The 22,897-nt window shown below is 38.0% G+C and overlaps 1 protein-coding gene across 1 annotated transcript in view; it reads right to left on the bottom strand.

Annotated features, from left to right (window-relative positions):
- Positions 1-22,897, bottom strand: part of LOC145993745 (nose resistant to fluoxetine protein 6-like) — a 68,690-nt gene that overhangs the window by 18,564 nt on the left and 27,229 nt on the right. Inside the window, exons 6-9 of the mRNA XM_083129497.1 lie at positions 16,024-16,184; positions 9,995-10,163; positions 4,529-4,722; positions 1,998-2,139 (exon numbers count right to left, since the gene is read on the bottom strand). Of these exons, the coding sequence (XP_082985623.1) occupies positions 1,998-2,139; positions 4,529-4,722; positions 9,995-10,163; positions 16,024-16,184 (666 nt within the window). The remainder of the gene's footprint in view (positions 1-1,997; positions 2,140-4,528; positions 4,723-9,994; positions 10,164-16,023; positions 16,185-22,897) is intronic.

A 22,897-nucleotide genomic window follows, 5' to 3' on the forward strand; every position in this document is an offset into this window, starting at 1 on the left:
TCAACAGGTAGGTCATGAAATTCAAGAAAAAGTCAAGAAATCATACTTGGGGTCAAGACGTTTTGCTATCACAATGACTGGTTGATTGATTTAGTGTGTTTTGCTCAGTTCTTCTGCCAGTTTTGTCTAATCGCAAAGATGAGGATGATTGATGATTAAGATGAGATGGATAAATTGACGATCACAAACAAATGTGGACGATGCATGCCAGCAAAATGCAAAGTGATGATATTTTAAGCAGTTGACAGTGATAGCTTCTTTGCTTTACTATTTTTCAGGTCTACACCTATTCTGTCATATGCAAGCTTTCCCTGGCAGTTATTTTTGAATATTTGGAATTCAAAGATTGTATTGAGTTGTGGCTAAGATTTGTTTCTCTTAAGAATTACATTCGTGTATGTGTGATGATGCTTTGTAAAAATATTATGTGAAGTAATGTGGCCATTCCTCATCCGGGACGAAGTTTGAATTCTCTTGTAAAAGTATGGCTTCAGGTTTCATCTTAACCGGCCATTTGGTAGGAGTTCTTCATTAGCTTGTAATTTTCAACTTCATCTAACTAGGGGTCGATTAAATAAAGGTTAAGAAACACAAAAAGGGTGAAGAAAATGTCAAGAATTTTGGATCTCTGATATTGGTAGACACGCTGTTTAAGCGTACAATGAGGAAACATTTGTTTTGTTAAGCGTAGAGCCTTTATTCTAAAATAGAAAATAATAGGCAAATTATTGACTGGGCTTTGTTCGTGTTAGTGTTCATGTTAGGAGCATTATTTTTATTCGGTTTCGAAAACTTCGTGAATTACACGTACAGTCGGGGAAACAAATACTCCCCCATAAAACTACTTGTGTTAAGGCTTTGTGGGGGAAGTATTTTTTTTCATGACTGTACACACAACCCAAAACATGTCAATTGACAAATATATCTTGACTCCAATAACAGATTAACGTGCAAATGCACTTTTTGGTGTGTCAGAATACACATAGAAATGCATAAAAGGTTACTTTTGTGAGATTCTCTTCCGTGTGATGCACTAAAATGCATCAATTGAGAAGATCAGACAATATACAGAGTGAACCAAAAGTAGGTGGAGAGAAGGTGGAATAGGGTTTGTGTTAGGGTTATACTATAACAATGGTGTTCATTATAACTATTGGGTTGAAAGCTTATCGTCCACGCCTAATTCATGGCTTATTGGAGGGTGGCCCAGACAGGCGGATGCAATTTAGTGAGATCATGTTGAACGAAATTAGAGAAAATCCAATAATTTTGGATAACATTATGTGGACCGATGAAGCTTCTTTCAAATTATCCGGTCATATTAACATACATAATTGTGTTTACTAGTATAGTGAGAACATGCATTTAACGTTAAAGCAACAACTAAACCAGCCTGGTGTCACTGTTTGTATATTTCAAGTTCTGATGTTTCAGGACCAATTTTTTTTATGGAACATATCTCGAAATGCTAATGAATCAAGTTGTTCCACAGTTACAACAACTGGCTAATTCACATGGCCTGTACTTCCAACAAGATGGGGCCTCTCCACATTATATAAGAGCAGTCCGTGATATATATATATATATATATATAGTGTGTATATATATATAATATATATATATAATTGTATATGTAATCCTAAATACTTTTGGTTTACTCTGTAATTTCAAGGATAAGAAAATTTTACTTTTAATGCATCAATTGACACAACTAAATGTGTAATTTTGTTAGCTTTGAAATTATCTTGTCTGATCTTCCCAATTGATGCATTTTGAGTGCGTCACACGGAAGAGAATCTCATAAAAGAAACCTTTTATGCATTTTTGTGTTTATTTTGACACACCAAAAAGTACATCATTTCAGTTTATGCACGTTAATGTGTTATTGGAGTCAAAATTTGTGTAAATTGACACGTTTTGGGTTCTGTGTGTACTTACTATGAAAATCTACTACAATTGTCACATGGATTATATTATGTAGAAAATTTGTCTCCTACCTTGGAAATTTTAACTTTCTCCCAGTTTATAGATTGCGCAAGGTAACCACTTATAACTCCCACCAAAAAAGTGCTGGCCCTCGCATGAGTCTTTATGTACGAATCTTTCATTGTTGGATCTGACAATATCGCTTTCATATTTCTGTAAAGAAAGATCATAATTCAATTTAGAGCACTATATATTCAAGAGACGATTGAAATTTTGGACCGTGTTATAAATTTAGCATGTAATATCCTTAGTTTTGTAATTCATTGTGCAAAACAAAACGTTTTTGGACATGTTCAACAAGTGACCTTGAACTTATCTTGAAAATTTTGTAGATTTCCCACTCCGAAAGAATACACCATCTTGAAAAAAAAAAAAAAAAAGTCGTTCATGTTGAATTGCATGCATGGGTTTATTTTTTCGACCATATAGTCTGTCAGCATAGAGACTGTATCTCTTTTTAAAGGAAAATTAATTTCATGATGTCAAATACAACAGCACTTTCTCCACTCTTTACTCGTGCATCGATCTTATTCAGCATCTATGTGAGTTTCATCCAATTCACTCCATCATACTTTCTTCAGATCTACAAATAGTACTTCCTTTCTGTAGGTATCTATCGCCATATAACTTCTTAAATAAATTTCTGTATGTTTTAAAAAAATGATTGAGGTATACTTTGGCCGCGAACACCTGAAATTTCCAAGCGGAGGAAAAATTCCCTTCCTTCAAAATGTTCGGCGAATCAAAAATTTCCCTTTCCCCGAAAATTTTACTCACGTGGGAAATCTGATATAATGCGCCTTTGGGTGATTCTGCGAAACGGGAAGATACGGTGTATATGTATGCATATATATACACACAGGGTGCCCACAAATTAAGTTTACAACTTCAGAGTGTAATAAAAATAAAATAGTAATATATAGGAAAACATTTGTTATGGGAAAATAGTTGGTAACTATGGAATTTTCCTTGTAGACTGCAATATTGCGTTAGTTGAAGACTCTGGCGAGTGGCAGAGCTATTTGTATTGTCAACAGATACGATATATCCACAGTAAAGAGCAGTGTGTGTGTGTGTGGGTGTGGGTGTGTGTGTGTGTGTGTCGTGTGGTTTGCAAAGACAAAATCTTTAAGTCTAGTGCAGCGAAATTTAAAAAATTGCACAGCTTACAGCTCGCTGACTCAAAAGAGCATTAGTCAGTGGTTAAGATGTTCAAAGAGACAGGAATTATTTAAAGTGTACGACCAGTGGTAGACCTTTTTGGAAATGATATAGGGTAACTTCGGTGATTAACGCCACCAATTGGTCATTTTGTTCTAGAACTCATACATTTTTATTGTTAGGAACATGAAACTTACATGTATAGGAGAATGAACGTTCCTCTATTGTGTAATAATAAAATATTGATTGCACTTTTATAATGAAAGCAATAAAATACTAAATTCTGTGTTAATGCAAAATGGCGTTATTTCCAGACCTGTCGGGTAATAACGCCATGTTCTTAATTACAAGTAAAACATTCACATTATCTTAATTACAAGTAAAACATTCATATTTTCTTTACTAATCTGTACTAGGAAAAATAATTACTGTAGTAAGTTATTAGAAAAAGCATGTCGTTTTTTGTCTTTTCGCGATACCCAGTCCCTCAAAGTTCTGCGAGGAATTTGGAACAAACGTGCAGCTTATACTATCTTCATTCCTTGTTTGACGGCTGCCATAGCTTGCCTAAAGTCATCTACTGAACATTTGGCCTGTATATTTCTACATTTTCTCGCCATCTGAAAGAGGAAATTAACCGAGAATAAATATCTGTACGCCTCGAAAGTAACTGAGCAAGGATAAACCTATTTTCGAAATCAACATTTCCTTAAATTTGAGTTTAAATTGAGTGGCGTTATTCCCCGACACGATGATGGCGTTATTTCCCGAAACAACAGATTGCAGTTTAACCAACTGTTCTAAACTTACGACACCGACCATGAAAACCGTACACACATAATTCTCTTACGTAATAAACGTATTGTGTACGCACAGCATTGTTAACATTTAAAATCTAATCCTACAATAGAAAAACACTCACCATTGTCGGCGAGATGAAAATGTGGACCCTTTTTCCTCGAAACGCAACTCAAACGTCTACACTGTTCAAAGTGTTTCTCTTAAATTAAGGCTCGACAATGGCAACCGTTCTTATCAGCAATGCTACCAGGCACCATTGTTTATCTCAAAACTGTGAGTCACCCCTTAACTTTACATGCGTCCATGCTTTCAGAGTTGAAACTTTGAAATGGCGTTGTTTCCCGCCTGGCGTTATTCACCGAAGTTACCCTATCTAAACATGTTGCAACCAACAGAGCGCATGTGGAGGTCCATGTTATATAAAACGTTCTCAGTTGGTATGTATTGTATAAATATAATTTCTTGTGTCTTTTTTGTAGTTTTATATCTATGAGTATAACACTCCGAAATTGTATACTTTTTTGTGGACTTCCTGAATTTCGGTACATGTATTAAAAACTACTTTATTTGCTGTACTTACGAGAAATATGGCATTACAGTTACATCCAGGTCTCCTGCGTAAGTAACCACAAACGTTACGATGATTGAGGCCGCGAGAAGACATCCTGTGAATATTTTCCCATTCCTTGGCCATTTCCATAGGGACAACACGACCAGCGGTGAGATCAGATACAAGTGGAAATCACAGGCCAAGAACCAGGAATGTTCCAGACACTATAAAAGAACAGAATATTACGCATACTATTGCGATATGTCTTATTAAGTCACTAAATTAATTCAAATAATTCTACAGGGTGCCCCGTTAAAATCTCCTCCTTTTAAATTTATTACCAACTGAAAACTAGGGCGTTTTCAGTTAACCATTTCCGTCCCTATGTTTAGCAAAACAGGTAAATACTGAAACACATATTTTCTTTGAAGTTCATATATTTGTATATTATAGCTTTATTCTGTGTCTGTCTGCTCCTGTTCTCGTGCTGTTTTTATTGTAAAACGAAATGTACGAGGTCTGTCCGGGAAGTTCGCGACGCCGTGTGGTAATTGATTAAAACGCCGGATTTGTAGTAGAATGACGGGTCTGTCGTAGTTTCAATTCCCGTCACCTGCAAAATAAATTTCACCCGAAGACGAGAGATGAGGTGCTATCTTGAAACGTAGGATAAGTATACTTTAAAGCACTAGACAATGAATAATGTCCAATTAACATTACATGCTAATGTAGAACCATCGCCACTAACATTCAGAGAAGTGCTAATGATCTTCCTGAACGGGTATCATGTTCAAGAGAAGTACGGCCTTCCTTGTAACGTTTCCACCAGTTGTGCGTTGCAATCTTTCCAAAAGATAAATCTCAAAATGCTGTGTTCCCGTAAAACATTTTCCCAGTCTTACACAGAATTCACAAATCCACTGCTCCTCTGACTCGCTCATTTCTGCCCGAAAGAAAATCGCTAAATGCAGTCAACACGTGTTTACACAAATGAACGTAACACAACAACAAATGAGGATAGATCAAACTGCTTTCGGTAGTTAGTACACAAAGCATTCCGCTAGAGGGATGTCAAAGATGCATTCAGATTCAAGCAGTGGTTGGCGCGTAATTTTAAAAGTTCGCGAACATTCCGGACAGACCTCGTATATGAAAAATACAGGCTCAATCTGGCATACCGTGCTACAGTAAACCCTCGTTAACACAGACTCGCTTAAGACGAACACTCGGTTAACATGAACAAAATGTTGGTCTCGGCAGGGATATATTATATCTTATAGAAGTTTTATTGGTTAACGCGAATTTCGGTTACCAAGAATTACGAACTGTTTTTTAGTACATTGCGTCATTAGATCTCATTTAACACAAACTTTCAAAGTTTTCATAATTTTTTCTGTTGTTCCTCTCCTAGGTATGTAAGAAATCGCTCAACAATCTCTATCATCTTGTCAACAATCAACTTATACAGTATTGTAACCAACAGTTTCAGATCAACAATGTGTTCAAATGTGTTTTTCTATTCTTTAAAACATGGCCAGTACGAGTAACATCAAGATTAAAACTTGGGTGCAATTGCTCGATCAGCGCGTTAACAATGAGCTTATACGTATTTAACCAACAAATTCAGTTGTGTGTTCAGATGTCTTTTTCTATTCTTTAAAACGTAGCCAGTACGAGTAACATCAATTGCAAGCAGTAAGACGGAAGTACAGCGCCTTGAATAACGTAGTGTGGAAAACGGCACAGTTCTGCGCGTTCTGGCTGGTTCCACTCGAAAATGATCCGCTAGAGACGCTGGTGTTGAGCTCGGTGCTTGGTATTCGTCTGCTTATAATGGAACTAAATGGAGTTTTCGCTGCAACGTCTGATTCTTTTACATGAAGCATTTCTATGAATGTGATAATTGCTATGATATTTGGTACAGTGGTCGCGAAGATATTAACGAACATTCTAGACAGTCGACCACATCCTGTTATCGTCATACTTTCGTTAATAATACGGGAGAAAAAATACGCGTGGAATGCTCTTGGCAACTAAATTTTTGTGTATGAATTAGGTTCATTATTATTATCATCATCATCATTTCTTTGAAAGATATACACACTGAAGCATTTGTATTTTGGATATTTACTGTCTCTTTTCTTCCGGTTTAAACTAATCGCGGCGATGACGATAATGATGATTGCATGAAACGACAAGGGGAACCCCACAAAACTTTCTTAGTGCCATCGACATGAGTGTAAGAAAAACTTTCAAACCAATGGGACAAGCGACACGGGATGTTCACACTGTCACACTAGTGACACACACTTCCAGACTGTAAAATAGCATTCATTGCACATGAGGGTCCAAACAGCAAACGACACGTTCATATGGCGTATTCGCGTGCTACTTGTTACTTCGGTCGTAGTTGGTTGTTCGCGCATACGCGATGCAATGAGTGTCTTGCTTTAGTGAGATTGCGCACCAAAGCGACAAGCGGCACGCGACACTTATCGCTTGAGGATTTCACCAACCGAACGCTGGCCTGTGCTTCCCGTCATGCCGCTACGATGTGAAATGTTGCTCTTGATTGGCTCCTTTCCAAGCAACATGTGTCGCTTCGGTATGAAAGTTGCCTTGGACCGAATGACCCGTGTCGCTTTGGTGTAAAGTCCTCGTATCGTTTGTCGCGTGTCGCGTGGGTCTAAAATCTCCTTGAGGAAACGGTGCAGTCAGAGCTTGTGCCCCTACGGTTCGAAAGGCTGCATTGATTTCCGACTGCTCGCTTTCAAGCGACACTTGTGGTTTGTCGCCTCGGTATGAAATATCTGTCAGGATACTATTTATATTCTAATAACATAGAAAAATAAAACTCTAGTACACAATCCAACACCTGACGTCCGGAATCACATTGCGATGTTTCTTCTTGTGTTACGCATGCTATTTATTTATTAATTTTATTTTACTTTTCTTTCCAAATTAATGTCATTTCGTGACTGCAAATCACTCCACAAATATAACTGTTTCCATCAATTCAGTACCGCCTTTCAAGACAAACAAATCCACATAATATATTCCAAAAACTAACAAAGCCGCATTACTTTCATAAAAAAATTAGCACAGACATTGATCGCACTGCCATCTGTGTTTCTCATCCGTCTGGGGAACCAGTTTCTTGGGTCGTTTTCCACACTACGTTATTCAAGGCGCTGTAACGGAAGTCATGGCCAAGAGGAAGCAGACAGGTATAGATCTGCAAACAAAACTGATAATCCTAGAGGAAATAGACCATGGTGCATTGAACAAAACGACAATTGCTGGACAGTATGGAATTGCCAAATCTACATTATCTACAATACTTAAAGATCGTGAAAAAATTCTTAATCCTGCTGCATCAGGTTCCGCGAACAAATCTAAGCGACTTCGCAGTGCTAAGTACGAAGATGTCGAAACGTTACTTCTAGAATGGTTCAACCATACGCGCGCTTCAAATGTACCTTTAAGTAGACCTATAATTCAGTCAAAAGCAAGTGAGATTGCCAAAAATTTAGACATTCAAGGTTTTAGTTGTTCCGCTGGTTGGCTGTACTGGTCCCAAAAATGACACTCAATTTCATCATTAGTGATTTGTGGTGAAGCAAATAAAGTTGAAGAAGGTTAATTTGAGTCCTCGGTTAGCACGAATTTTTTTAACACGAACTCTTGATTCTTCGGTCCCTTGGGATTCGTGTTAACCGAGGGTTTACTGTATTACCCTGGTCCCCGGGTTCGAGTCTTCAATTATTAGATATTACCTATGTGTGACAAATAATGACTATTAATTAATTCTACCAATCGTGTATTTCCGGACCTTGGTGATTTACTGAACTAGTTGAACTAGGTCATAACGCTGTGAATAAAGTCTCTATTAGTTACTAGAAGAAACACGCAACACGCGACATGCAACATGCGACATGCAACACACGACACGAGTGTTTCACACCGAAGAAACAAGATGCACGCGGCAAGCGACACTTGGTTTCTTTGCTCAGTTTGCATGATGGTACTGATATAATTGCATTAATCAGTTTATTAGTCACCCGAAAATAACGTAACAAGAGACATTGTTACATGTAAACTTCGTTGTAAAATTTGTGCAAGTTATTGAAACTTGGGAGAGGCATGTTGTGCATGAGAAACTGAGAAATAATATGCACTGACCTCAAACTGTATACGCTAGACTCTTCAGCCTGAATAAAGCAAATACCTAAACACTAGAGAAATGGCTCTCAACCTTCGTGAAACCATGTCACGGTATTTTTGTTTAAGTCAATGACCTTAGCCGAAGAATTTTCCTCGTAAATCTTTACAATATTTAAGATTTTATGCATGAATTAACATGTACCTATGAAATTAAATATTGATAAATAAATTCTAGCATAATCATAAGAGTAATAATAGTTTGATTACGTGTGTAGGATTGTTGACAAATATAAACATATGGATGACAGAATGGTAACGTCGTCTTTTTGTAATTAAGTGATCCCGGGTTCGATAACAGGGGAGGCACCGGGCAGATCCAGTTCTGATTAGTCTATTTGTGCATAAAATGGACTTAAAAACGAAAACTCACAACTCAAATATGATATTGGGATTATGATAGTTGTCAACCAGTTTTAGCAGATCATTTCGGTGCTCAGTATAGTTGATATGAGGGCACGGTATCGGGTCGCGGCCTGGTGGTTGAGAAACAATGCACTAGAGTACTTTACCATGTTGACTAATATAGTTTGGACTAAAGTGCCTCCATAAGCTGACTTTTTCAAATAAAAGCAGTCAGGTAAATGGCCAAAACACGGCCTCTTTTCACGATGTTGAAGGCAAATTACAGCCGATAGATAACTGCATCAAAAAACTTGATAAAGTGAAATGAACGTTGTGTTTAAATCTTAAAACATTGTTAAAACATTGTACATATCGATATTTTATTATATCAACAAATTAGAGGTTCAAACATAAAGCCGGTTGGGCTCTCTTCTAGAGTCTAAATACAGCTCGTTGGAATGAAGCATTCGCTGCGCATGCGCGAACAACAAACTGAAGCAACACGATGCACGGTATTGAGAAAACGGCACAGTCCGAGAGGCAGGTAAGCGACACGCGACACGTGCATCTTGCCGTGTCTCTTCGGTTCGAAATGTTGCATTGATTACTGAGTGTTGGCTTCCAAGCGACACGTGTTGCGTGTCGCGTGTTTCTTCGGTGTGAATTCTCCCTAAGCGGAGTCGTCTGTTACAAATTGTAAGTGTTACATCTGCGTGATCTGTGGAATTTTCTAATTTATTCCACAATGTCTTTAAAAGTACAGGTTACATAGCATCAGGCTTGATAGTAAATAAATAAAAATACCTTGAATATAACCAACCAATTTCTGTCTAAGAATTCTAATTCTGCGTAGTAAAACAATATACGTATTTCCCATTATTTAGGGCTGTATGGAGTATGGTAGAACATTGAATAAAAAAACGTACTCACCATATTTTCAACGTCGAAATAATTATTTAGGAACAATGCATTTAGCCACCAATTTCTGGCACAAGTATTGGCCTTTTTTATTACTTTCTTATTCCAAAGTGGACCGTTATCAACACGAGTGAAGACAGTAGCATAAAATGCTATTGTAAATAAGTAGGTAGGCCACAATCTGGAAAATATAATATGTTATAAAATAATAAGGAAAGAAATGGAAAGGAAAATTTAAAGTAAAAACTTTGCAAATATGTGAAGGATATCAAATCTCATGATTTACATTTTAACCAAGTTTGCTTTGGAATTGCTGATAGATTTTATCACATTTTCACAAACCTTCCTCTCAAAATTCTCATCAACGCGTTCTCTAAAATTTTGTATATGTAATGTTACCACTGATATTGCGCGCTGTGTATTTCGAATGTCAAGAGTCCAGTGTATCTGAAATATTATATGTGTGTGTGTGTGTGTATGTATGTGTGTGTGACGTACAGCACACACACACAGGGTGTATCATTATTGACTAACCAACTTCTTTGGTTTTTACTTTTAAAAATCTCTGAAACACAACAATGAGGTTTGTTGCATAACAATGAGTCTTGCGCAAGACTTTCGTAAATACGGTCATTGTGGCGCTGGTGTAGTGTTACTTTCACAGGGACAGAGAAAGCAGACTGTGTCTTAAAGATCACAGACCTTACACCCCTAGACTTCTGCATTTGGGTCTTTGTGAAAGACAACGTCTATGTGCCACCTATGCCGCAGAATGTGCAACAGCTAAAGGACAGAATAAGAAACACCCTTGCTTTGTCGAACGAAGAGTTGGGAAAAGTGTGGCAAGAACTACAATTTCGATAGGATGTGTCGCATAACTGGTGGAAGCCACTTTGAACATTTATAGCCATTTGTAGACATTCGCAGAAAATTTAAGTGTTACTGATTGATACACAACAAATATCATTGTTGTATCCCATGTAGTTTAGTCGGAATAAATTCTTAAATATGTTTCCTCTATTATGATACACCCTGTACATATACAGGGTGTTTCCGGGCTGATGATACAAACTTTCAGGGATGATAGAGAAGGGCACATGTATCAATTTGAGATAAGGAACTCTTGTCCGGAAACGACTTAGTCGAAAGTTATAAGCGAAAATCTGTGTATGAAGATGTAATACTTTTATTACCTGCACAAGTTTCATAAGCTGCTACATTCACAACAGTGGTTCAAAGTGGCGTCCCCACTTGATTTCTTCTTGTGGGGTCATGTGAAAAGTCTTGTGTACGAGACACTTCTCGAGACTGAAGAGGATTTCCTGGCAAGAATTCTCGCTGCCTGTGACATTGTTCGAACGACCCCAGGGTTGTTCCAACCGGTACGCCAGAACTTTGGGCGACGATGTCGGGTCTGCAGCGAAGCTTGGGGACGCCACTTTGAACAACTGTTGTGAATGTAGAAGCTTGTGCAACTTGTGCTGGTAAAAAAGTATTTCATCTTCATACACCGATTTTCGCTTATAACTTTCGACTAAGTCGTTTCCGGAGCAGGGTTCCTTATCTGAAATTGATACATGAGCCCTTCTCCATCATCCCTGAAAGTTTGTATCATCAGCCTGGAAACACCCTGTATATCTTCGATTTACCCTTAAGAGAGACACCTAGAATGTTTAGGCAAATAATATTTTTCTGTATTTGGATATGAACTCACATTTATGGTATGATGTTATGATTATATATGATCTACAATACATAGGGTTTTAAATATTTTTAGATAAATATATATTTCTATATATTTTCTTGCAAATGCATAAACCTCCGACACGATGGTCGAGAGCGTTAAATTGTCGACTTCCGATCTCGCCAACGAAGTTCACGGGTTCAAATCCCAGCGTGGGAATTGAGTGTCGCTTCATCCTCATCGTCGCAAATAGCCAAAAGTGGAAGAAAAGCGACGGTAAATTTAGTAAATGGATAAAGCGTACTCCGGCAGTTTATTTCTTTATACAGCATATTTGCAGAAGATACAATTCAAAATTCAAGTGTGTCAATATACGCTGTATAAAACACAACTTATTACTAACTTCGTTGACCCTGTACAATCACAAACACACAGGTGCAGCACGCAACACAAGTCTCCCCTGGGGCTCTGGTTCGAATCTTGGCGAAGGCACATGGTGGTTCGGATCAAGGGTGCCCGCGGGGGGGTTTCATGACGCGCCTGCGTCATGAGAATTTTTGGAGGGGACAAAATTTTATACCAATTCCATATATCTTCACACAAAAATGGGGGGATCGTTTCTTTGACTGACTTGTTATTGTTATTTCGCTCACAGAATTTTCCTTTTGTTGCTAAAAAAAAATTTCTGTATTTTTCGTAAGTAAATTGGTCTCCTAAATGATATTATATATATTTTTTATACATTGTGTGTGTAACTATTGAAAAATCGGATGTTGGCAAATGACGTCACTGTGAGTCAAGGGAGCTCATCCTTTTGTAATCCTACTACATATGAATAACATTAATACACACTTCTGTTGCAATATTTGACACATTTATAATGTTTATTTAGTGCTTGTGGTACATTACATTATATAATAATATATAGGTAACAAATTATTAGAAATTGTATGAAGTACATTTTTTTGTAGATATTAGCAATGCATGATAAAATATATCAGCTCTACAGGAATACTGTTCTCCTGGTTTGGATGAACATAACATTCTATCTTCATTATTTCCCATGACAATCTCTAAAACAATTATTTTTCTTGTTAAAACATAGTCCATCACATTGTGAACATTGAATCCCGCATTACCATGAACAATCCCCCATTTTACAGTGTGCCTTTCAACCATGTGAATGTTTTGGCATATGTTGGAACTTATCGTAACGCACATATTTATTTTGCGTCACTTCAAATATATTATTCTTGGGAACTGTATTGTATGTATCTTTTATGTTGTTGCCCTCTTGAACTAAATCCTCATTTTCTGTATTTGATGACCTGGGCGTCCCATTCTCACAAGGGTACCCTGTTTTCTATTATCATTCCACATAATTAAAGCTTCTGAAATGCCTCGTCTGAAGTTCAACAGATCATTTATTTCTCTTGAAGATTATCTCCCACGTAGAATATCTCTCTCTCATATTCCAGCTAGGTTTTTTTATTATTTAGGTTCTTTTTTCCAACTGCAAATCACTAAGTCAACGAAATGAAATATTACTTCCAATGTTCACTTTCATGACTTGAAAAATATTCATTACAAAGAAAAAACGGAAGCCCATTATGTCAACACCTCCCGTTAAGGCGCTGTACTCCATTGTCATCCATGTTGTGTGGATAAATCACTGACTGTCATTCAGTTCTCGTGGCAATTTCATCACGTCAAAATTTAAAATCTTTAGAAGCTGAAATACAGGAGAAAATATATGTAATTCCTTACGTTCATAAATGATAAAAAAATAACATCTAATGAAAATTAGAAACAGATATGAATAGCACACACAAACGCCATGTTGTTCCCACTCGCACACATGCCATCCCCCCACACACCATGCCCCCCACACACGCCACGCCCCCTAACACACACGCCACGCCCCCTGATACACACGCCACGCTCCCTGATACACACCCCACGCTCCCTGACACACACGCCACGCTCCCTGACATACGCAATGGCCCCTGACACACACGCTATGCCCCCTGACACACACGCTATGTCCCCTGACACACACGCCAAGCCCCCTGACACACGCCACGCCCCCTGACACACACCATGCCCTCCTCACACACACCACGCCCTTACACACACACGCCTGTGTGGGCGCGCATGCACACAAACACATGCATAGAGCGACTTGCCAAAGAGTTCCATAGTTCGTCTTACGTTTTAGTTCCTATTAATATTGTTTTAAAGAAAATTTTGATTCAAAAGGGGAAGGGGGTATAAACCCTAGCACTAGTCCCTGTGAACGCCACTACATACATTTGGATAAAAAATAACTTAAAATACAGAAAAAATCCACTGAAAACCTTAGGTTGTGTACATTTACGTGTACCAAATAGCATCTTGTAACAACAATGGCTTACGAACACAATGGCTTATTTTAACACATAACTCAGGATGTTGGCAAGTTACGACAACAGATTTTTTAAAAATCTAGCTGCCCCAAAATACATGAATTTCACAAAATCATGCGTGGACACATTAAATTGAACATTAACAAGTATTAGTCACATCATCTATCTGAAAAAAAAAATCCTACTCCTAATAACAAATAAAAGCTTACTCACGTGAGTGGAGCAATGATCTGATCGTTCCACACACCTCATGAATGACGTCATCAAGCCTCCAATTCTGTTAGTTTTACAACGCCACCAGCGGCAATATCGAGAAACAACATGTCAACTGCCCGATTCGTGATTGAAAGGAGTCGACTCAACGGAAGACTTCTGAGCACATTCTAACATTGCCTTTGCAAATGACAACGTGGTGTGCGAAAGGGTTAAGTATAGTTTTTCTACCTCCCTGTGGGTGATCGCAGCGATGGGGTTGAAATGAAACACCACCTCTTATACCTTTAAAATCGGTTTGGAAGGAATGGGGGTGTTCTGTTCGCATTAATACAAGGTTACTCAAGCAGACGAACTGTTAAGAATAAGCAGAGATAAAATTGCAGTGAGCCGGAGCAGTTTTGTACGTTTTTATATTGCTTAAATATGTCTGTATTATATTGTTCCGCAAATTTTGTCTGGCCAAAATAATTTGAGTAAATAATTCAGCATAAGGGGGGGAGGAGCGAGGAAAATAATCTACCATTTTGGGTGGAGTGCGTCATAGGCCTTGGGGGGGGATGAGCACCTCTGGTTCGGATGCCACCTTAAACTGTAGGCCCAGTCTCGATTAGCCTATCTGTGCATAAAGTGGACTTTACACAAAAACTAAAAAACACCAACACGAGTCCCATGGAGGATTATACTGGTTGTGATTCCAGACGCCAGAGCCTCGCTAGTCTTCAAAATGCTGTCCACGGTGTACTACAGATCGTTCGAAAAGTTCCCGTACTCAAAGTTTGATAATCTTATGCTTGTAAAGTATTGAACTTGTCAACGTAATGCATACATACATTTGTTAATTATATCTTGAAATACACACACAAAGAAAAGATTTGTAAACTACAGTCCAGCAGAATTAACTTGAGAGAAATGGCCGCTCTGTGCGTGATGCAACTGCGCTCGAATTGGCTAGAGCGGGGGACTTCCCGGTGTAACGGGCCAATGGAAACTCTACTCTAGAGTTTCCATTGGCCCGTTACAGCGGGAAGTCCCCCGCTCTAGCCAATTCGAGCGCAGTTGCATCACTCACAGAGCGGCCGTTTCTCTCAAGTTAATTCTGCTGGACTGTAAATGTGAGTAACGCTGCAATCTCTGAGGTCAGTAACACACTGACAAGACGGCAAAGCACTTCATCGCGTTGAAATACACAGAAAGACTACTGAAACAAAATTTGAAAAAAATCATACACTGAGCTTTTACCTGGTGCCGGATCATCAGACTTCTCCATTTCTCCACACATGTTTCACATGACAAACTCAAAATATGCTTCCAACAAAGCGATTCGCTGTTCGCGCGTGTAACGCATTGTTGAAAAACTGTTATTGTACATCTCGCACCGAGGACTGTAAAACGGCACTGCTCTAAACATATAAACTCGTTCTTCAAGGTCATACCAATCCCTACTGACAGGGTTGTCAACTCATCCACATGAATGTCTTAGTAGCTCTTTTTAAAAGTATGAATGCGAAGACTTTTCGAACGCTCTGTACGTGGGAAGATCTAAAAAAACAAACATATGCGTTAAGTTCTTTATTGGCAGTTGACACATGTAGCAAACAACATTCCCTTTTCCTTTCTAGATCGCTTGAAAACTTTCTGCTCATTGTGATGATTTGTGCAAAGCGTTTGTTAAATAATTTTACATTTTTTAATGCCTAAATTCATTCCTAATGTTATTATATGAACGACAGACTTACCTAACGAGTCGATGTACCACGTACCGAAAGAAGTTGAAATTTTTCCCTTCCTTCAGCGACGACAAGATAAGGTACCCTGTTAGAAATCCACTCATGACAAAGAAAATTTCCACAACAGTTGATCCATTGAGAAGAATTTGAGTAGCGACCTTTTTGTATAACTGAAAAACATCAGTAACTCGTGAGAAGGTTCATATTAAAGATCAGGTTTTTTTTAGGCAATTCGTACCATGTGTTTTGAGAGAGAGATTAGTATAGTGGGATGCATAAGTATTACCAAGCAAATTCCTCATGGCCGTGCTTATTATCTTTGTTTTAGGCTTCAAGAATCTTTGTGTAAAGAAGACCCTGTTAGGTGATGACAACGTTACGTATAGAGTCTTATTTTACAATAAATTTGCCTTGGTCTTATGAAACATGTAAACATGGCTTAATAGCGTTGCCATCAAGGGCGCCGCAGGATTTTCTGAGGGGGGCAGAGCCATAGAAACTTTTCTTATTATTATTGCTATTATTACTATTATTGTTATTTTTATTATTATTTACTATTACTACTACTACTTGTTTCTTTAATTACATGCGTTTGCAATATCTATATTCTGTATATCTATATACAATTTGCATAACTGTATACTTAACATATTAATTCATGTATGACAAAAGCTGTTTTTTATGTTAGTAATCGGCGTAAGATAGACTATAACCCTACTTATTATTATAATAATGATAGTGTAACCGATCTTGACGCACCCCTTATAAAAGTTGACCCGTCCTCGCTGGGGAAAAAAGGGCGGCAAGAGACGTTAACGTCTTTTCTGGGGAACGGTTGATGTGCGTTGCAGAGAAGACAGTCCGAGTCAAGCATTGATACGGTTAGGATCCGTGTTACGTTGGTTATTGGTTTCGCGGGCTGTGAAAAACTGTAATTGAACTAACGGCCATGATCTCTGCCTGTAAGAGAGATAGTGTTTAAAGAATAAACTGTGAGTGAACTATCGGCCTGTGCAGTATCTCTACCAGAACCTGAGAAAAGGTAACTAAAGAAGAGAGGCTACATGTTTATTATGAACCAACGACAGGAGGATTAGAAGATTGAAGACGTCGAACTCGGTATCAGCAAGATTTGTGCTCTCCCCTAAACTCCCCCTTAGTGTTCAACGTTAGTGTTTTTCAGCATGTTTATCGCCAAGTGAAGTAAATACCTAAGAAGTTACATCGAAGACGTAAGTACTCTGTGAAATAACCTCTAAGAACTAAGTTTGGTCTATCTCAACAAATTCACACCGGAAGCTGACTAATCTGTGTATTCCGGAATCGTTTGTAAACCACAGACGCCAGGTGCCTGGGCCTGTAATAAATATTAATACTGTATTTTGTGGTGTATGAATACTCAGATACTTAAATGTAAAAATTCACTGCTAGTCTCCTTTTGTGTTATTGACGTTCTTCGACGGCAGAATAAAAAAATTGCACTAGCAAAACCAGAGAAAAAACGATATAATAGTAAGTGTAACTTACGGCCTGTAAGTGACAGAAACAATACATTTTGTTATAAAATATCACTATAATTTCACCATTCGAATTACATTAACTCTTTCCAGAAATCTCAGGGGGGCAAGTGCTCCCACTGGCCCCCTCCTGCGGGCGCCCTTGTTTACCATGAAACAAAAAGTAAAAGAAGCTGCTTGAAACCTCTACACCAGCATGCGACAATATTTTTACACAGATTAGCCCACAAGTGGAACATTGTACATTTAAATTAGTAATGGATAGCCAATAGAATAAGGAAGCTCAACATATCAGATACTTAAAAATTGATGGTAACACTGTTAAGCCTTGTTTCCATGTTAATAAAATATTTTAATGTTTTATTAAAAATTGAGCTTATGTTTGAGACAAAATAGCGCAAAAACTGATTGGGGTTGCATATTGCCTCCCTGTCCTCTTTTTTTTAACGCGGATATTATTCATTATTTTAATAACAGTTTCTACATTTTTTAAATTTTGAGGACACATTACGAGGTGCCCAGGCGCACAGCCTCCGTGCGCACGCCTATCCGTATAACCAGGGTTAGCAAAATTTGTGTTTTTTTTAAAGAAACAAAACAAACAGTTTTTTAAAACATGTTTTAAGTGTTTTAAACAGTGTTTAAACAGTGTTTTAAACAAGAACAAAAAACATGTTTTAAACAAATAAAACGTTTAAAACAAAATGATAAGAATTATTTTCTAAGAATAATTATTAATAAAAAATCTGTTAATCATCCAAGGATGTACTGTGTTCCTATTATAAAGTAAATACTTGACAAACTTCTTAAAATACACATTTGTGTTAGTCTTAAATCTCGCATGTAGGCTGTTCGAGACGCTTCAACTAGTCCTCAGTTGCCAGACCCCATTGAGTCCAAGTGGTAGCCACTCTGTTTTGTTTTTGTAATACATTTTATCATGAATGCAACTAAATATTGACATTAACAACTATGTGCACATTTTGCAGAGTGTTAAGTGAGGAACAAGACTGTTTCATTCATAGTATTAAATTTTTAAAATATTTTAAACACCTGTAAAAATAACAGCCAGGTGTTTTAAACGTGACCCACGGGTATTCATCACGATATGTTTCTTTGTTAAGTCAATATAACACAATTAAGCATTGTTTCCATGATATGAAAAACTCAATATGCTGACCAAGGCAGAAATTTATTTTATTATAAAACATAAACTAAACGTAACGTTTCAACCTTCTAGCAAGGTCTTCTTCAGACTGCACCAAGTACAAATGTAACAAGGTACAAAACAGGAGGTTTTAAGTGAGGGAGAAGCATCTTAAGAATAGCGAAGAATGCAAACAAGAAAAAGGAAAACAGAGAAGAGGAAGAGGAAGGGATTATCTACAAAGTGAAATGTAAAGAATGTCAGAGTGTGTACATAGGAGAAACGAAAAAGAGGCTGAAAGACAGGTTGAAACAACATAGGGATGATGTACGATTTAAGAGAGAGAAAAATGCGATATTTAAACACACGAGAGAGACAGGACATGACATAGAGTGGGATGAGGCTAAGCAGATAGGAAGGGAGAAGAGAATACTAGGGAGAAAATGGAAGGAGGCCAAGTAAATAGAGAAGAAAGGTGAAGAAGACACAATGAACTGCAATGGGGGACTGAAGATAAACAAAGAATGGAAGAAGGTGTTAAAAAGAGTGGAAAGAACAAATGAGAAAAAGGAGAGAAGAAGGAAGAAGAAGGAATGAAAAAGAGCGTGAGATAAAGAGTTCAACCACATTCCAGATGGAAGAAAATGTTTAGCCTTTCAGGTGAAAGTACAGTTGACAAGGGAAAGTCACCTGCTAGAATGTTCCAGAACAACTTTCTAATAGTCTGGTGTGGAGTAATTTTTGTGTATATATATATCGTCCTGTCTTGTACCTTGTTACAGTTGTACTTGGTGCAGAGTGAAGACCTTGCTAGAAGGTTGAAACGTTACGTTTAGTTTATGTTTTATAATAAAATAAATTTCTGCCTTGGTCAGCATATTGAGTTTTTAATTCAATATATACAGTTAGGTTATTTCAGTCGTTTACCGCCAGAGCGTCGGCCGCTCAGCGGCCCCTTCATGCAACAGGTCCCAGAAATTGCGTTGCAAGAAGTCCGTAACAGAAACAGCCTGTTTTGTAGTGTTTCCACTTTTTACAATTACAGTTACAATTACAATTGAAATAAGCACGTATCTTGTGGCAAGGATGCTAGAAAAGGTGTCCTCCCAAATACAAATATTTTTTGGCACCTTATTTCTGACATCTAATCTTAGATTAGACATCGCTACTTTATCCTCAGTCGTCGCGAGAGCGCCGGCAGCTTATCGGGGGAGTTGTCAGCCGCGAGAGGGCGCTTCATACTGCACGAATGCGACACCGTACGCGTAGGGACTTTTCACGCCCGCGTAGGGACGTAGGGACAGATTTTGCCAAATGAGGGAAAACGTAGGGACTTTTTCAATCTTGGAAAATAACATTTTATTGTGCAAAGGTGCAAAGCTTACTCGCCAGTCAGTTGCACTTTCTTCGTGCTCGGTTTGGAATGAATGGATTAGTTTATCTGGATACCTTTAGCGAGGAGGAGAAAAAAGAACTAACTAACAAATCTCCATCAGAATTTTGGAACATTTTATCTGTTACCAAAAACTTTCAAGGCAAGTTCTTTTTTAAAAACATTTCCACTCTCGCGAAAATAGTGCTAACATTCCCAGATTCTAACGTGGAAACGGATAGAATATTTTCAATGTTAAGTGATACAAAAACAAAAAAGAGAAATAAAATGGGACCAGAATTGTTCAAGACTGCAGAAAATACAGCATATATCACCAACCAACATCTATCTCTTCACAGCAGCAGCAGCATGTATGACTTCAAATAACATAATCAACAGTAAATGACTCAACGTTATTCATTAGGGGTGTGAGGATCCAGAAAAGTCGGGACCGGGATCGGGAGAAAAATTTCCCGTCCCGATCCCGATTTCGGGAAATGACTTCCCGACTTTTCGGGATCCCGAGCAGTCGGGAAATACCGAATGTTCACTTTAAAAAGTCGTTAATTCTCGACGTTTTCGGCATTGTAAGTTTCTAGAACATATCGGAAATTGTAAGTTTTTATTCTAGAAATGCAAAAACAATCACTTAAAGTGAAAATGAAGTATAGAATTCAAGATTTCCAGATCTTCGGGAAATTTCGAACATTTCCCGTCTCGAAAATTTCCCGACTTGGTCGGGAAATTGCAAATTTTTCCCGTCCCGAATGTCGGGATTTAAAAAAATTCTCGTCCCAACCCAAAAAATTCTGTCCCGCACACCCCTATTATTCATTAAGGCAAGAACTTACAATACCGGACCCTTCTGTAATTTCTATGCTACGTCTTATACTCACGAAATAATTAGTCGTGATGATTTATCTCAAGTTAACATGTTGGGGTGAGGTGAAAAAATTGTTCATTAACGTGTAGAAGTTGTAAAATAAGCTTTTCAATTCTCGCAATGATTCTCCGTATACAAGTATGGTAGCCATATTTGTTGATATGAACAATTGACGTTCGCAATTAGTTACGCTGTCTACAGCGTTGCCACACTGTTGATTTCATACTTGGAGAGCATGGATCGTGTAAGAATGGCGGAACAGAACAGTCAAAAAGTTGTTATGTTGTACAGATTATTAGGTGGAGTGTGCAGGAGGATGGCTGTGGGTTAATTAATAAACTTATGGATTTCGGCATATTGCCCAAAGAAGGTGCTTACATGTGACAGTGACAATCACGATGTAGAAGAAGAAGAACATGTGGAATGTGGGCTGATTTGATTACAGGTAAGTTTGGCAACAGTGTATCGATCGTAAAATTGCAGGATACGAAAATGGCATCTTCGATGATGAACGTTCGCCGTTAAAGTGCTACGAAAAGAAGATTTTTTATCGGTTCGTAATCTCAATTAGCGCAAAACCATTCACGGATAGCCCCACTGACCATTCTCGGAAAGGTTAGGTTAACTTAGGTTAGGCAAGGCAAGGCAAACATAGTTAAAATTTGGGATTGAAAAACCATGCACGGGTAGCCCCACAAACCATTGACGGATAGCCCCACAAACCATTCAGGTAAGGTTAGGTTAGGTTAGGATAGGCAAACATAGTTAAAATTTGGAGTCGTAGTAATACCAGGAATGTGTATTACGTTTTAAAGTATTGGAAACACAAAATCTTCCGGTAAATAATGAGGAATCGTGCCGACCGTGGACCACTCAATTTCACTTATTTTACAATTTCTACATGTGACCCCCAAATTTTAACTTCAAATTCGTGATTAGGAGGCCTCAATTAGTGAGTATGCGAAATATTACAAAAATCGGTGAGGGGTCCTGTATTGTAAATTCGCTCCTTCATTAATTGTGGAAGCACCGAGCATAAAGATTTGGTAAGTAAATGTATATATTTTATCTTCTGTTTTGCATGCTCATGAGGTGTTGTTTTTTTTAGTCCCTTTACTTGGCGTAGAGACATTTGGTCAGTTGTTGGGACATTTTGACTACCTCTGCAAGGAGATTGCCGAAAAATGGGTAGCAACACTGTCGGCTATAATACGTAGCGAGTGTACGCTCATGTTCACTTCTGTTTGCATTTATCAGTACGCGTGTTGTTTATACTGTGTTATTGAGTTCGTGTGCTATTCAGTGCTAGTGCTTTATTGTGTTTTAATTGTTATTCATTCATTAGTTATGCCTCTAAACAAATATAGTCTTGAACAAAGAGTTTTTATGTGCGATAATTACGTGAAAACGAATTCTTGCAGAAAAGTGGTCAGGCAATTACGAGAGACAGGATCTCTTGAACCTAAGAAACGTGTTGTATTGCTGTTGAAGGAGGTCATTTTCAACATCTCTTATAACACAGGAGGTTAGTGATCATCATTATTATCATTACTTTTAAATATCATTTCACGCTTTCGGTTGCTTTATGCGCTAGGATTCTGTCTTCCCTTTCCGTCAACTAGGATAAAGTACCGATTTCTAACCTAAGATTAGATGTCAGAAATAAGGCGCCAGAAATATTTGTATTTGGGAGGATACCTTTTCCAGCATCCTTGCGACAAGGTACTTGCTTATTTCAATTGTAATTGTAACTGTAATTGTGAAAAGTGGAAACGTTACAAAACAAGCTGTTTCTGTTACGGACTTCCTGTAACGCAATTTGCCGGGACCTGTTGCATGAAGGGGCCGCTGAGCGGCCGACGCTCTGGCGGTAAATGACTGAAATAACCTCCCGTTATATTTTCAGTCACTGAACAGATTTCCATGGACAATAGACAGAATAACACGCATTGAATGAAAGGCAT

This window comes from Lepisma saccharinum, chromosome 10, assembly GCF_977018435.1.
Source record: "Lepisma saccharinum chromosome 10, izLepSacc3.1, whole genome shotgun sequence".
NCBI lineage: Eukaryota > Metazoa > Arthropoda > Insecta > Zygentoma > Lepismatidae > Lepisma > Lepisma saccharinum.